The 17,444-nt window shown below is 43.4% G+C and overlaps 1 protein-coding gene across 1 annotated transcript; it reads right to left on the bottom strand.

Moving 5' to 3' along the window:
* Positions 1–1,361: 1,361 nt before the first annotated feature.
* Chmp5 (charged multivesicular body protein 5) lies at positions 1,362–17,339 on the bottom strand. The gene is made up of 8 exons (XM_050156042.1): positions 17,174–17,339; positions 16,300–16,404; positions 15,319–15,365; positions 12,871–12,964; positions 12,201–12,272; positions 5,902–6,010; positions 5,293–5,405; positions 1,362–2,049 (listed from the first exon to the last, which is right to left on the bottom strand). Exons 1-8 carry the CDS (start codon positions 17,240–17,242, stop codon positions 1,999–2,001), a joined length of 660 nt encoding a protein of 219 aa, XP_050011999.1. The 5' UTR covers positions 17,243–17,339; the 3' UTR covers positions 1,362–1,998.
* Between the last annotated feature and the right edge of the window lie 105 nt (positions 17,340–17,444).

Consider the following 17,444-nt stretch of genomic DNA (forward strand, 5'->3'; position numbering starts at 1 on the left):
CCAAAAAGAATATACATTGTAACCATAATGGAAGAAACATTTCAGGGGCTGAGTGAGAAAGAAGAGTCCAGGGAAGAGACCAAGTGACCAGACAAGTGGGAAAACTCAGACAAGGCAGGAAAATCAAGAAAGGCTTGAAGGAAGTTATGATGGGCATTGTATGTTTGCTCATGGAAGACTTTTTGAGAAAATGGGGTTTGTGGCCATGGGAAAGGGTTTACAGGTATGCCTTATCCCACTTGTAACCAGACTGAGCTTCTGGAGGGAGGGGCTCATTGCTCTTGGTAGTCCCTGGGCTTCTTACAGAATCAAAACAACTAGGATTCAGTATGTTTATTGGCTTCATCTGCGGAACTGTGAGAAGCTGGTGTACATGACAACATCAGCTGCCGAGCCAGGTTGGAGAGGGAGCAGACCGAGCCAGGTTGGAGAGGGAGCAGACCGAGTATACGCTGGATGAGAAAAGAAGGGAAATATATTAGCTACTTGCCTGGTTCCTGTGACGACAAAATACCTGACAAACCAACTGAAAACTGAGGGTTTATTTTGGCGGACAGTGTGAGGGTACGCCCACCATGGAGGGTCAGTCACTTGGGAGAAGCTTGAGGCAGCTCGTCACACTGCGTCAGGACTCAGCAAGCAGAGTGGTGAGGCCCTCTGCTCAGCCATTTTCTCCTTTCTACCAGTCGAGCACCCCATCCCACAATCATGCCACCAACTGGGTGGGCTTTCCACCTCAATTAGCCTGATCTAGACAGTCTCTCACAGGCACCAGCAGAGGCTTGTCTCCTAGATGGGTCTAAATCCCACCAGGCTGACAAGACTAACCACCACATAGAGAGATAGTAAAGACCCAGAAGTCAGGAGCTGGAGAGACGGCTCAGTGTTAAGAGCACTGGCTGCTGGGGTTCAATTCCAAGCACCCACAAGGCAGTTCACAACTGTCTGTAATTCTGCGAGGCACTGCTAACATGTGCTGCACAGACACACATGCAGGCAAAACACTCATAAACACAACATTTAAAAAATAATAAAACAAAGACCCTGAAATCAGGTAGCAGACGGACTTACTATATGTATCAATAATTTAGGTAGCTCACAAGAAAAGGATGAAGTTCTGGGTTTTCTTTCTTATTGTTAGTCTCTCATGGGAAAACAGCACATCAAAGGTAACTGAGTCCTGAGGCCTAGTTCCTCATTTACTTCTCATGAGAGCCTGAGGCAAGTACAACTGTACTAATAAGGAACAGTAGTTAATAAATGATATCCCCAAGCCAGCACTGAGGCTGCTATGCCAATGCCTCTAGTTAGGCTTGGTTTCTGTAGCAGAGGTTTTAGTCTAAAGTGATGCTACAATTACATCCTTTTGAAAAATATTTATTGAGTATAAATAAATGTCCTATACATTAAATATCAAGAAATATCCATTATTCATTACAAGTCAGGCTATAATACCGAGGGAACCATGGGATCAAAATAGCAACTCATGATCCAGTAGTGACAGTTCATTCCAATGTTAGACAGAGTAATGACTTGCTCACATGACACAGCAAAACCTATCAAAAACCCATCATGTAAACCCACCTATAACATCACAATAGACAATGGTTCTGAAGCATACTATCGACAGTCTCAATCTCATTAATAATCACTACCTTATCAATGTATCAAGTCACACTGAGACTGCACTTACACTACCATAAAGTTTAGTCTCACCCCCTTGTTTATTCCAAATTATTAATGATGAAAACAGGACATACAAAGTCAAAGACTTTTCAGTTAGTCTTTCCTAAGGAAAAAGAAAAAGAATTAAATCTTAGTAAAAGACAGCTTCCCCCAAGCAATGACTCTCTTAACGGAAAAAATAAAGATACAGGAGCAGTGTAATCAGCTTTTCCTTCAAAGAAAGGAAAGAAATCTAAATCTGTTTGGCAAATTGGGAAATATCTCCTAGTCCCAGAATCCGTATTTTTGTCTCATGTGCTGGAATGCTGCAGTCTAGGAGGCTGGAATCTGCGGTAGTCCGAACTCATCCACCAGCACGCCGTCCTGTGAGAAGAAACTGAGGGTCAGTGCTGCTCTCCGACTTGGTAAAAATGATTATTACATTTAGTAAGCAGAAGTCATGTCAAAGCGTTTAATTAATCAGAACTAAAATCCCATTCAGAAGCTGACAATGAGCCTTTTCATCCAAGGCAAAGGGGCCTGATGAAACAGGCACAGAACTAAAAAGGGTGAAGAACAAAGAGGAGACCCAGAAAGAGGAGCGGTGAGTGCGAGGGCCAGCAGGGAGGGTGAAGTCCTTGCCTCCAGGTACATTATTTTCACTCCCATCTATCTTTTATAGACTGGCAAATCCTTGAAGGGAGGTCTCAGGTGGACAGTCGCTTCCTGTACCACACTGCCACTAATCAGCCAGGGTCAGCTAAGGGTCCCTCTTCACGGTCATCTGTGCCCTACACTGGAAGGAGCTGGAGATGCAGCGCAGTGGAGGAACACTCGCCTAGCATGTGTGAGGCCCTGTGTTAAAATACCACAGATGCTTCAGGGACTTGTTACTAGGAAACCGAAAGGCAGGTTACAGTAGTGATCACAAAAATAGCTTCAGCATAATTACTAAAGAGTAGATAATTATATAATTATTTAAAGCAATTGTGCACCTGGGAAGCCAGAGAGGTAACTCTGAGCTCAAGGAAGGAGGCAGGTACGAGGAGAAGCACGTTCACAGAGACCTACAAAAGGCCTACAAAACTACCTGCCTCCCAGCTGTTGCTCCTCACATTTTATAGCGAGAGGAAGTAATGTTCAGAGCTGTGCTGGCTAGTTTGTAACTTGACATAAGCTATAGTCCCTTGAAAAGAGCCTCCATTGAGGAAATGCCTCCCTCCACAAGACTGGGCTGTAGGCGAGCATGTTGGGCATTTTCTTAATTAGTGATAGATGTGGGAGGGGCCATCCCTGGGCTGGTGGTCCTGGGTGAGCAAGCCACGGGGTGTGAGCCCGTAAGCAGCTCTCTGTGTCAGTTCTTCCCCCCAGGTTCCTGTCCTGACTTCCTTCAGTTATGGTCTACAGTGTGGAAGTGTAAGTCAAATAACACTTTCCTTCCCAACTTGCTTTTGGTCACAGTGTATCATCATAGCAATAGTAACCCTAGCTAAGACAAGGAGAAGACATGGATTTCTAATTTGCTCAGAATTCTATGTGAATAAAGGCAGATTTAGGGCTGGACCTTACAGAAAAATTCAGTCAGCGGTACTGTGAGTACTCAGCATGTTTATGGGGAGTTCAGATAAAACAGGGGCTATAAATATCCATGACAAATAACACATTAGACTAGCAACATTAACTAAGAGGGAATGGAGTTTTATATGCAGTAAAGTGCTCTGTTTACGATGACAATTATACGATGACAGTATGAGCTAGGGATTAAAGTCCTTTACAAATAAGGCCTACACGGCTCTAAAACAGCAATCACGTGAATACTTCACACATGCAAAGAATAGAAACAAACAGCTAAGTGGTCTGTCACAGTGTCAGAAATCCTGATTCTCCTCCTTTGTTGAACTAGGATCTTTCTAATAGTAAGGTTTCCATCCCTGTATTTCCTGTACTTCCATATAGGGTTTCATTTATCTCAGGTTAGCTTCCAATTCACTCTGTAGCCAAGGGTAGCCTTGAACTCCTAATCTTCCTCTTCTACCTCCCCAGTACTGGGGTTACAGGCCTGTGGCCACACACCTAGTCTATGTGATCTGGGGACCACATCCAGCGCTTGTCCATGCTAGGTAAGCACTCTGTCAATTGAGCTACATCCCCAGTCTTGCTTATTAAGCTTTATACTTAATTTTATACTTCATAGTTTAAATAATCCAATATAATTAGTGTGTCCGGAGAGGGACTTTTTCCTTTGTCCCCTCTGCTCTCTCAATACTTATTTTATGTGCATGACTTTTGCCTGCATGTCTTGTGTTTGTAAGGTCAGAAGAGGGCATTGGATACCCTGGAACTGGAGTTACAGATGGTTGTGAGACAACATGTTGGTACTGGGTATTGAACCCAAGTCCTCTGAAAGGACAGCAAGTACTCAATTACTGAGCTAACTTGAGAGCTTAGGAGTGGGATTCTAATATGACCACTCAAAAGGTAAATAGAGAAAGTGGATTGCCTATATGTTCTGCTACTTGAGAGAGGCTAAGGCCAAAGGATTGCTTGGTTCAGGAGTGAGGATACCTGAGACCCTGTCTCTAATTAATTTAAGAAAACAAAACAAAACAAAAAAAACAAACTGGAAATATAACTCAGTATAATGTGCTTGCCTAACACGTGTGAGGCCCTAAGAATAAATTCCCAGCAAAACACACCACACACACACACACACACACACCAACATATACTATCAGTAAGCAAGGCTCATGCATGTGTCATCAATGCTCTTCTATGGAATGGTAAAACGTGTAAATAGCGCCTAGTGCTAGTTTATAGGCTGATTACATCTATAACATGCCACTGTATAACCGCAGATGGTGTAGAGGCAAAGGCCTGACAGCCTGAACAACCTGACCAGGCCCCGTCTCAAAAGAAGATACAGCTCCAGTGGAAGAGTGCCTGCCCAGCAGGTGTAAGGCCCCAGTCCCAGGAGAACGAAAACAAAACAAAACATTGTTGAGTCTCAGTGGCTTTTTTGCTTGTTTGTTTTTTTTTTTCGAAACAGGGTTTCTCTGTGTAGCTCTGGCTGTCCTAGAACTCACTTTGTAGACCAGGCTGGCCTCAAACTCAGAAATCTGCTTGCCTCTGCCTCCAGAGTGCTGAGATTAAAGGTGTGCTCCACCACTACCCGGTGTCTCATTGACATTTTTTATGCAGTTGTTAGTTGCCCAATGTAGGAATACTGGACTTTCAAAAGTTCTTAAAATAATGATCAGAGCTACTAAACTTAGGACTATATTTTAGATTTCCAGTGGTGGATATAAAACCTTTAATATGTTGTGTAGAAAATCATAGTAAACATACACACATACAGGCAAAACTCAGAAAATAAGTAAATCTTAAAAAAGGGAGTCCCGATAAACAGTGGTGATGCACACCTTTAAATCCCAGCACTTGGGAGGCAGAGACAGATCTCTGTGAGTTAGAGGACAGCCTGCTCTGCATAGTGAGTTTCAGGACAGGCTCCAAAGCTACAGAGAAACCCTGTCTCAAAAAACCTGTCCTGCCTGTGGCCACACTAGTTATCTGTAGGACTGTTTAGACTACAGGCAGTGACCTGAGCAGACTCCTTAGGGAAAACAGTACCTTGTTCTTTGTGTCAGTGGGAACACCTTCTGGAATTGCAGGCGCAGAGGCTGCTTCATCTAAGTAGGAACTATCTTCATCAGCCAGAAGCTCATCGCCCAGTGCATCCAACTCTGAAATTAAACAGGCTTCATCAGAGAAAACTGTGAAGAGAAAACTGGCTTCTTTTCCCCAAAAGTTAGTCAAATGATTTGTTAATGAGCAAATATAATACAAAAGAAAAGGGACTCATCTCTATTTCTTAATCTTTATTTTTTCCATTTTAATTTAAAACTTTTCATTGGGCAATGGTGGCGCACACCTTTAATCCCAGCACGTGGGAGGCAGAGGCAGGCAGATCAAACTCTGGTGCCCTGAGAGGAATTTATTTTTTTAAAGATTTATTTATTTATTATGTACACAGTGTTCAGCCTTCATGCAGGTGCCAGAAGAGAGCACCAGATCTCATTATAAATGGTTGTGAGCCACCATGTGGTCGCTGGGAATTGCTCTTAACCTCTGAGCCATCTCTCCAGCCCCTGAGAGGAATTTTAACCAGCATTTGGGCACCAGTCCTAGGCAGTGGCTCCTGAACGACTCTGAAGTTAACACACACTGCAGAGCACTCACCCGCTTCCAGGTCGTCCTCGTCTAACTCTGGGGTGCCGTAGCTGCGACTCAGGGCTTCCTGGATTTCATTTGCATCCTCCATCATATCTTCCAGCTGGTCTTGTAAATCCTATGAAAATACACGACAGGGTTTTCTTTCTTTTTTAGCCTCTTAAATTAGTTGGTTTAATTCGAGGTAACACAGAATCCAGAACACAACAAAGGAGGGATAGCAGGCTCCAGCAGGACTTCAGACTCAGTTTACCTGAAACACACAGCTGAGTTTAAAGGTGGAAACAGCTGAATGAAAGCAAGACTGTATGATTTTGTTTTTAAACTAAAGTTTATTATAATCTTCAGCAGGCTCCAGTATAACATTTCATTCTAGCTACAGGGGGCAAAAGATGTAACAGCAGGGAATCCAGGGTTTAAAGAGGAACGGGAAAGTGTCACTGTAATCTTAGAAACAAGGAAAAGCCTACTTTTTGCCAGATTTCTGAATTCCTCTTAGCCTTGGCTTCTACTTCCCAAGTTTCTTCTGCCCTTCTCTCTGTTTTGGCCTGGAAGCCTTCCTACCCATCTCCTTTCCTGTTTTTTGGCTGTTTCAGGACCTTTTCTTTGACCTTCTCAGCCTGATATGACACCTGTGGCCCCTTCTCCAGACTCTTTTCTGCTGATCCTAATTTTTTTCTTCAAGTGTAAGGAAGCAGTTTTACTGAGAAGTAAACAAGGACCTCTGTAGCAGGTAAGTAAGGATCCCCAAGATGGGTTTACCGTGACAAGGTAAGGTTTCCACTTAGGAATAAGAACTAAAATTTAACTTTTAAATTGTATTTATTTATGCACATACATGCGTGCTTGTGTTTGTGTGTGAGTGTGTGCACGTATATGGGAGCATGTGCCATCAGTGCACAAGTCAGGACAATTCTGGGAGTTTTCTCCTCTCACCTGTGGATCCCAAGGACTAAACTCAGGTCCACCAGGCTTGGTGACAAGCTCACCTGCTGGGCCAGATCACTGGCCCCAAATGAGAAATTATAAACTCCATAACTGTCAGTCCCCGTTCTACATGACAGTAGTCAGAAACAGGCTTAGTCAACCAAGCACAGATGCTGTTCCCCACCCCACACACATGAGACAGAATCTCATGCGGCCCAGTTTGAGCTCAAATGCACTTTGTAACTAAGGACGACCTTAAATTTCTCATTCTCCTGCCTCTACTTATCAAGTTCTGGAATTACAGGTGTATGCTACCAGGCCTGACTTCTGGCTTCCACTTTTCTTTTCTCTTAGTACTTAGAAATGAACTTCTTTGATGGTGGTGGTAGTGTGCATGCGAGGTAAGTGCTCTCACACTGAGTTACTGTCCCAGTTCGAATCTTGCACTACTTAGTGAGAAGCGATATCAGCCTTCCTGGGGCTGGAGAGATGGCTCAGTGGTTAACAGCACTAGTGCGTTGCTCTTTTAAATAACCAGCATTTCTTTCCCAGCACCCACATGGGAGCTTACAACAGTCTAGTCTGTAATTCCAGCCCAAAGGGATCTGATGTCCTCTTCTGGCCCCTATGGGCAGATGGTAAACAGACATACATGCAGGCAAACACTAATGCATATAAAAAAAAAATAAAAACAAAACAAAACAAAAAACAAAACCCAAGTGCCTCCCCACCCCCCAACACTGGGGATGGAACCCTGGGTCTGGATCATGGTTGGCAAGTGCTCTACCCTCAGCCCTATTCTCATTTAAAAAAATGGGATGACTGGGCTAAGAGATGGCTCGTGATTACGATCACATACTGTTCTTCCAAGGCCCTGAGCTAGAGGCAATAGCTTTAATATGGGACCTGGTTCTCTCTTCTGGTCTCAAAGGACAATTGCACTTACATACACAAAACCCTCCTCAGACACATATGCATAAACATAATTTAAGTTCTTAAAAAAAAGAGGAGGGGGGGAAACTGGAGAAATGTTTCAGCAGTTAAGAGCATTTGCTGCTCTGGCAGAGGACCTGGGTTGCATTCCCAGAACCCACACGACATTCACAACCATCTATAACTCTAGTTCCAGGCCTTCTTCTTCTGGCCTTCAAAGGTACCAGGCATGCACACAGTGCACATACAGACATGCAGATAAAACACTCATAATGCATTAAATAAAAGTAAACTTTTTAAATGGGATCATTAAGAACTATATTTCATGTGGCTACTGTTAAGATTTATTGCAATAATGTATATAAAATAGTACTTAGTTTAAGGCCAGCCTGGGCAACTTATTGAGACCCCGTCTAAAAAACAAATAAATTTTAGAAAGTCAAAAAAAAGAGGTGAGGCACACACAAGGCCCTATGTTCAATCTGTAATACCACCACCACCACCAAAAACAACAAAAACAAAATTTTAAAAATTAAAAAAAAATAAAATAAAAACCAGGCCAAACATCAGTATATTCTTCATGTACAGAGGGGATGTGGCCACTGCTCACAGGGCAGCAGGTCTCACTCAGCACTACCGTTTCCTAGAGGAGGCGTGGGGTCCTTGTGCTCTCAGATAAGCGCTAGGGATACCAGGAGTGTTAAACACACAGGGTTGTCTCTTCATAGGGAGAGATGGATAACATGTTTTTGGCCCAGAAGGCTGGGAGCAGAGGTGGTTAATGGCCTGGTGACCTCTGCACTGTCACAGGCCACAAGGCTTTCCGACCCTTCCTAAGTTATTCTGTAGAAGCTATCTACGTGAAAGAGACCACTTGTATTTCAAGAGAGTTTTGATGCAGTCATGTCTTAAGCTTTGTTGTGCACACAGGACTGAGTTAATTAGTATCAGGAAACTTTTTCCAGATTGTGCTGTGCCTGAAACTAACTACCCAGTGTCAGACAGAGTTTGAACCAACTGTGGCTGAGTTGTGTTGAAGTAGACTTCCTTCTTGCCTCTCCTGCTGGCCATGGCGTTTTCAGAGACAACCCCCCCACACACACTCACAATTTCCAGAGCAACACATCATTTGTGAATTCCTTCCTGGCAGCCTAGCTTGTTTTTCCATATGAAAGTGGAGAGACCACCAAGTAGAATGCCCTTCCATACACCTGGGTGTCAAACCCCAAGTGCACATGCGTCATCCTGTGACAAGAAGCATTGCTGAAACATTCACCAAGGAGAAAAGTCACAGAAGGCGGAGTCAAATCAGGTTTATGGTGCTACATATCAAGAAGTCTCCCTAGCTAGGCATGGAGTTCTAACACTTTGAGGCTGAAGCAGGAGGATTGTCATGAGTTCTAGACCATGTGGTACCACATACATGGTAAGACCCTGTGTCCATATGTGTGTGTGTGTGTTGTGTGTGTGTGTCTGTTGCTTCTCAATCATTTGATGAGTAAGATTTCTTTTTAATCTTATTCTTATGAACAAGGTCTTGCTTTGTGACCTAGGCTGGCCTTGAACTTATGATTCTTCTGCCTCTGCCTTCCTAGTCTTGAGATTACAGGCCTGCAACCACAACACAGCCTATGCATAGGGTTTCTATTTATAGAGTCTAGGTTAGACACAGAAAGAAAAAAAGTCACCATGCAAAGTATTAATCTATCTTTAAATTCAATACTGCATAAACAAAAACAACTAAACAGAAGGACTACTCTAAAAACTATATTTGCCCTAATGTCTGGGAAAAACAAAGACAAAAAGACTTAAAAAAGGGAGTTGGGGTGGGTGGGAAAGACAGAGAGGGCTCAGTAGTTAGAAGTGTGTACTCTTGCTCAGGACCTGAGTTTAGCTTCTAGAAGACAGCTCACAACCACCTCTACCTCCAGCTCCTGGGATCTGCTGCACTCTTCTGGCCTCCATGGGCACTGCACTCATGTGCACAGAAACCAGACACACACATACATATACTGAAAAATAAAAACACAACTTTTTTGTTTGTTTTTTGAGACAGAGAATCTCTACATAGCCCTGACTGTCCTGGAACTCCCTGAGTAGACCAGGCTGGCCTCAAACTCACAGAAATCCTCCTGCTTCTGCTTTCCAAGTGCTAGGACTAAAGGTATGCACCACCATGCTGGGCCTGAAGTTTTTTTTTTAAAAGGATAAAAACAATTATACATAGAAACAAAAAATGTAAAATGTTAGAGCTATAAAAAAAAACTAAAATGTTTTATAATTATATCAGAAAAATAAACCTGAAAAGATTCCAAAGTCTGCAGCTTAGCCAAAAGAAATACACATGTTAACGGGGTCTGTCATGCTGCAGTCCAGCAGGGGCAGAGAAGGGTAATGGGAGAGATTTGGTAGAATACCTTGTAATGCCAGCACTGTGGAGGCTGAGGCAGGAGGACTGGGAGGACTGCCACAAGGACAAGGCTAGCCTAGGAGATAGAGTAAGTTCTAGAAGAGCCTGGGCTACAGAACGACATCCTGTCTCAGGCGCAAAGCAAAGCCTGAACTGGAAAGAGGGTCTAGGGTCAAGAATATGTGCTGCTCTTCTGAGGCCCTGAGTTTAGCAGCCGTATGAGTCGCTCACAGGGACCTGTAAATTTCACTTCAAGGGTTCCAACATCCTTTTCCGGTCTCAGAAGAGATTGCACACACATGCAAAAACCCATACATAGACATACACTCACACACACACACACACACACACACACACACACACACACACACACACATATTTACAGACAAAATTAAAATCTTAAAAAAAAAAATTACCACCCCCCTTTCCTGCCAACCAGGCAGTGGTGGTGGCACATGTCTTTAATCTCAGGAGGCAGAGGCAGGTGGATCTCTGAGTTTGAGGCCAGCCTGGTCTACACAGTGAGTTCCAGGGCAGCCAGGGCTACACACAGAGAAACCCTGTCTCAGAAAAATAATAATAATAATAAAAACAAAACCCTAAACAACAACAAAACCCCCAAAAAAGGAAGCCCGAATAAGCAAAGGTTCTCTTATGTTCATATTAAACAGCTCTCACTGAACCCACAGGAGAGGTGGCACAAGTCCATAATCCACACATTTGGAAGGTTGAGGCAGGAGAAGGCCAGCACACAGTAAGATAGGCCAGCCTGGGCTGCAAAACAAGATCTTGTCTCAAATACAAAACAACACTACAAAGAGTACTACCCAACTTTTAGGGACTAGTAAGCTGTAAATGGTATTATACAAATGAGCACACAGGATATTGTTCTCAGTGAATTTCCTGAAAGCTGAAACAATGCCTAATGCCACGTAAACAGAGACTTGGGAATGACTGGGATCGCTCAAGGGCCGTGTAAGGGGCAGTGGAAAGGAGTAAGGCAGGAGACCAATGCCCTCGACTAGAACAGTATGGCATCACCTTTAACCTTTAAATACTTCCTGGGCCTCAAGTATGGTAATGTATCTTCAAGGCAATGGGGATAAAGACTGAAAGAACAAAATTAAATCCCTTCCTTCAAGGAAACTTGAGGGGTTCTAAACAGAGGGTAAACATTGTGCCATAGATGTAGGAAGGAGCCTTTTCCCTTTGGCAGGCCACTATGCTCTCCCCACCAGCTCCGCCTGCCATATGAAATGCTCACTCCCGCCAGGCCAGCTCCACCTGCCACGTGGGATGCTCACTCCCACGTCCTCTGCCTGCCACGTGGGATGCTCACTCCCACATCCTCTGCCTGCCACATGGGATGCTCACTCCCACATCCTCTGCCTGCCATGTGGGATGCTCACTCCCACATCCTCTGCCTGCCATGTGGGATGCTCACTCCCACCTCCTCTGCCTGCCACGTGGGATGCTCACTCCCACCTCCTCTGCCTGCCACGGGGGATGCTCACCTGGGAGCTGACTGAGTAGCCAGGCTTACAGGCCTTACCTTCCTGACCAAATCCTCGACCCCAAAGGAAATGGTAACTTCAAGAAGCTAGTAATTAATTACCAAATGTAAAGAAAATTACTCAAAATACTAGAAAAGATATTGTGTAAACCAATTACATACACATCCTCATTTAACATCATGGTGTACGCTCTAATCTTAGCACTTAGAAGGCTGAGGCAAGGTTCAAAGCTAGTCTGGGCTTCTTTGCAAGTTTTTTTGGGGGAAGGGCACAATACTCGGAGACAGCTCACACATCTCACCTGTATAATAACTGTGTGTGGTTATTATGGGATCTCTGGGATCTCTGCATTAGCAGTGAGGAAACTGAAGCCTTTAGCATCCTTCCCTTTCCGGAAGTCACTGCACTAGTAAACAGCAGGCCCCGGAGTTCATCCCCTTTCTCTGCATTTCTTGCCACAAACGTTATTCTCAACCTTGCAGTAACAAGTACACACATCTTGAAAAAGCCAGCAGACAGCTCACCTCAATCTGTTCAATTTTGACTTGCTTGTATGCCTTCTTCATTTCCTTTACTCCCAGTTTCATGGCATCCACCTAAGGAAGGGTAAAAGAAAGCACAACATATTTGCTGTTTTATTTTGAAGTACCGAGGATTTGAACCAGGATCCTCATACATGCTAAAAAACCATTCTGCCATTGTGTTACATCCCCAGCCCTAAAAATACACTGTTTTGAGAAGTCATGTTTGTGCTGGAGAGGTGGCTCAGTCATGACAAGCATTTGTTGCTCTTGCAGAGGACCTGGGTTTGATCCCAGCATCCACATGCTCACCACCATCTCCAACTCCAGCTCCAGGGGCTCTGATGCTCTCTTCTGACTTCTCTGACACTAGGCACACAAGGCACTCAACAAACATGCAGGAAAAGCATATAAACACATAGTCAAGTTTACTAAACATCTTTTAAAAACCATGGGAAAGTGTATGAGATTTAAAAATTAAAATAGAGCCAAGAGGAGGTGGCACATGCCTTTAACCCCAGCACTTGGGAGACAGAGCCAGGCATGTCTCTGAGTTTGAGGCCATCCTATCTACAGAGCGAGTTCCAGGACAGCCAAAGACACGCAGAAAAACCCTGTCTCAAAAACCAAACCAAACAAACAAATTAAAATGGGAAAAGTGCTTTGGGCGTACCGTGGTCCTGGTGTCCTTCAGAGACTGGATGGTGTAGTTAGCCTGCTCCATGTTAAAGGACTGCTGGGCAAGGTTGTCTCGCTGCTGCTCATACCTTCGTGGAGACGGTGAGAATTAGAAACGGGAGACAGACAGATCCTTAGGAAGGAAGACCCTCAAACTAAATACGGGAATTTTCTCAAACAAACCAAAAACTAAAACCAAAACCATTTAAAAACTACCCACTCTAATAAAACCCCTCCAAATCTTTTTCCTTTGAATGTATATGAATTTTAACTATTCCCACTTAACAACATAGTATTTGTTTGTTTCTTTTTTCTATTTCTTGAAAAAGGATCTTGTAATCCAGGTCAGCCTCAGACTTGTAGTGACCCTCCTGCTCAGCTCCCCAAATCCTGGTAAAGCAGGTGTCTGCCACTGCTCCTGTCTGCACTGTATCTTCTTACATCTTATTCATAGTTTTCTAATTATTTCCCAAGATGAATTCTCAGAAGTGGAACTCTTGGGGCAAAAGGGGAGATTGTTTTTTAAGGTTTTTCATACATATAGCTATATGTTTTTCAGGTAGACTCAAAGTGTACTTAAGGACACTTTAATAATCCTGTATTCATAATTAGGCTATACATCTGACTTAATACAAATTGGATGTCTGATACTAGAAATACTGATACTTTAAATGTCTGATACTCTTTAAAGTTTTCTATCCAATTATAATATTATGTCAAAGACTTATTTTTTTTTAAAGTTTTAACTCTTTTTAATATTTATTTATCATGTATACAGTATTCTATCTGTGTGTATGCCTGCAGGACAGAAGAAGGCACCAGACCCCATTACAGATGGTCGTGAGCCACCATGTGGTTGCTGGGAATTGAACTCAGGACCTCTGGAAGAGCAGTCAGTGCTCTTAACCTCTGAGCCATCTCTCCAGCCCTATGTCAAAGACTTATGTCACCATGATTTTTTTCTTCTTCAAGACAGGATTTCTCTGTGTAGCCCTGGCTGTCCTGGATTTCGCTCTTTAGAGCAGGCTGGCCTCAAACTCAAGAGATCCGCCTGCCTCTGCTTCCCAAGTGCTGGGATTAAAGGCATGTGCCACTACGCCCAATGACATAATAAAAATTATGTCACCATGATTTTTACACAACATTTGGAAACCATTTAACTAACAGAAGAAAAATAGGTAATTCATGATCCAGGCAAGCAGCAGATGACTCCATTAAGTTAGGCAGGGTGGCACATGGTTCTAATCCCAGGACTGGGAAGCTGAGTCAGGGGAGTAGAGCTGGAAGCCAGTCTTGGCACATAACAAGACCCTATCTCTAAAAATAGAAACAGGAAAAAAAGTATGGTTTGAAGTGGAAAAGAATAGTTTATATAGAAGACACATTATAATTTCAGTTTCCTATGAATCTAGGTAAATTTTCTTTACATCTGTTTGTTTGATATATTTTCCAACTTTCTGCAATAAATCTATATTACCCCCCCATTTTTTTTAAAAAAAAGGGGGGGTTTATTTTTTATTTTTTTGAAGCAGGAACTCATATAGCCCAGGATGGTCTAGAATTTACTAGCCAAGGGTAGCTCTGAACCTCTGATATTTTTGTCTTCACACCCAAGCACTAGGTTTACAGGTGCATGCCACCATGCTCAGTTTATTTATTTACTTAATTTTAGATAGGGTTGTATGTAGCCAAGGCCAGCCTTGGTTTCTCTATGAAGCCAAGGCTCATAGGTTCCTGGTCCTTCTTCCCCTACCTCCTAAGTGCTAGGATTATAGGCCTATGCCATAGAAGACAAACTGTATTTCTTCTATAAGAAAAACAAAATAGTTTAAAACCAATTGCCACTAAAAAGGTAATAGTTGCAACACATCTTGGCCATTGTAGGCATTATTAGCTTTTTCTGATGTGTTTTAATATAAAAAAAAAATGAAAGACAGCATCCGATATGTTACAAAGTCATTTCAAAGTTGGAACAGAGTTGTCGACAATTTTTCTGGTTTCCTACAAGCTGAGTATGCTCTGCTTCTACAGCTCCCCAGATGACCTCACAGGCTGAGCAGTCCTCGGGGGAACACCAGATATTAACTGGGTTTTGCACAAACACCGGGACACAGTAACTGAAAACCAATTGTGAGCCTGTACATTTGTCCTGCCGCAAGAGAGCACATACTTAGCACCCTAACTTTACAAACAAAACCTAGAAGACCATACTAACTAAACAACGGGAAAGCCAAGCCATATGGACCTGGCCAGCCATAGTCAGAGTCGCTAGCACCACATGGCTACCTAAGCTTAAGTTAGTAACATTAAACAATGGAAGATTATGGAGATTTGCAATGAAATCAAGAATATTTAGAAAATGATATGAAAGCAGCAAAGAATGAAGACCTTTTTGCTTTTGGCTTAAACTGTTCTTAGAAAAGAAATGGTGCATAGGACTTACATCCGCTTTTGCTTTAAAACCCTCAGGGCTTTCTGTTTGACCATGTTCTGAGGAGAAAAACAGATTTAATAAAAACGGGGAACACATATGGCAAAAGAAATCTCCCAATGCTCAAACTCGTGTGCCTATTTGCTTTCTTCTTCAAAAGGGCAGACATAAAGGTTCCTTATCTACTCTTCCCCTAAGCACAGGTAACTCTAATGTCTAGTTAGTAAGCCTCGGCACCCTTTGCACCACACACCTCAGTGTCCCTTTTCCTGATGCACCCACTGCCAGCCCCAACTGTGCCCACTGTGTCTCTTCAGTCACAATTTAAACACAACGTTCAACCTCTACCATGTCCTTATGTTAGAGACAGCTTACAAGAACCTTGAAATCTCTCCCTTCTAGAAGCTGAGAACCTCTACACAAATTCCATTTCCTCTTTCTGTTGGTTCTTCATGCAAATTTACCAAACACTACTATATTCTAGGCATAATGCCATGTAGGTGACTTGTTATTTAATCCTCACACTACAACGGATGTGCTATTTTCATTTCACAGATGAGAAAATTGAGGCTGGTTCATACTGTTAATAAGTTATTAAGCTGAAAAAAAAAACAAACCCAAGATAGCTATATATGTCCATAGTCTATTAAACAGCGATAGTATTAGAACACTGGTCCTACAAGCTAATTCTGTACTTTTTCCTGGCCTGCCATTGTATTATATCTATCCCAGTCTGAGCAGCCTGACCACACCCAAATTCTGAGTACAAGCAAGCCCTCGTCTCCAGAGATCTATTAGAACACATCAATTCCCATTATCATTAAATAAAGACCAGCATCTTCTATCTACCACATTAAAACCAGCCTCCTCTTGTATCTGGCTGTACTCCCTTTCCTGAAGAGTATATATCCGTACGTGTATACACACCACGCTGTATTTTTCTGCATCCTCCCACCACTGCCCCACACAGTACTTTACAGCAGACAACATTACCTTGGCAGGACCCTCTCTCATCTTCTTCATTTGGTCCTTATATTTCACTAGCTCAGCATCCAACCGGGAAATCTTTTTGTCAATGGATTCTGCCCTGCTATCCACCTTGGAGGAAAATGTCAAATGTAGTGGTAATTATTATAATATATTTACACCGGAAGGGGCAGGAGGAGAGCGAGGAATATGGATGAAGAAGAGAAAACAAAGGAAGGATATAGCAAAGAGTGGAAAACAGTGGTTTACTGAAGGATGGGGAATACCAGCCAGAATAATCGGAAGAGGCTTTCATCAACTCTCTCCCACCTCCCAGATTCTCCCGCGAGAAAATAATTTGGGTTGGTTGAGTTTTCCCAAGTGGGAGACTCGTCAGTTTGGGGACTCAACATGAAGGTGTATGGAATGAGCCAGTGGTCACAGGGTACGATGAGATCTAATGCCATTTCCGAAATCAGGTTTAATCTGGAGGGGCCAAGGTTCATAATTTTGTGCTACTCAGATCCATGACTAAGGTATAGATAGATATGTCTGACCGGGGTGAGGAAAGAGGAATGAGAAAAGGATTGGTAAGAGACCAGGTTGGACGAAGTGGGTGTATGAACCAGGAAGGGCAGGTTGGAATTTGAGGACCAAAGCGAGAAAGAAGGGATGGGGCGCAGGGGGCTTCAGAAAGGGCTTTAAGTGCAGTAAGGGCGAGGCAGTGATGAAGTGTCAGAGTCTCTGGTTTGTGGGGTCAGGAATGACCTGGAAAACAGGAATGAAAGGGATGGGGATGGAGAAGACAGGTTTAATGGGCCCGAACCAGGAATGGGGTGGAGTAGGAATTCGGTACGGGCCGGTCGGAGTTGAGTCTAGGTATACAAAGTCAAATGCTCACTGTCCCAATGCAGTCAGTCAGGCTAGGCGGCGGAGCCTTAGGTTTCGCTTTTCCGAAGAATCGGTTCATCTTGGCTGGCGGCGAAGAAACCCAAACACTGGAGGAAAACCAGAAACGGAAGCGTATTCGCTCCGGTTTCAGTTTCCGGCCCCCCCCCCCTCCAAGCGCAAGCGCAGAGGGCTCGCTGGAATTTCCCAATCCTTTTTCCGGGTTTCAGCTCCTCCTGCCAGAGAAGGAGCGTAGAGCTCTGGGAGAGGCGGAAAGACTTCTG

Source organism: Alexandromys fortis, unplaced genomic scaffold (genome assembly GCF_014885135.2).
Source record: "Alexandromys fortis isolate MF-2015 unplaced genomic scaffold, M_Fortis_MF-2015_v1.1 scaffold_92, whole genome shotgun sequence".
Lineage (NCBI taxonomy): Eukaryota > Metazoa > Chordata > Mammalia > Rodentia > Cricetidae > Alexandromys > Alexandromys fortis.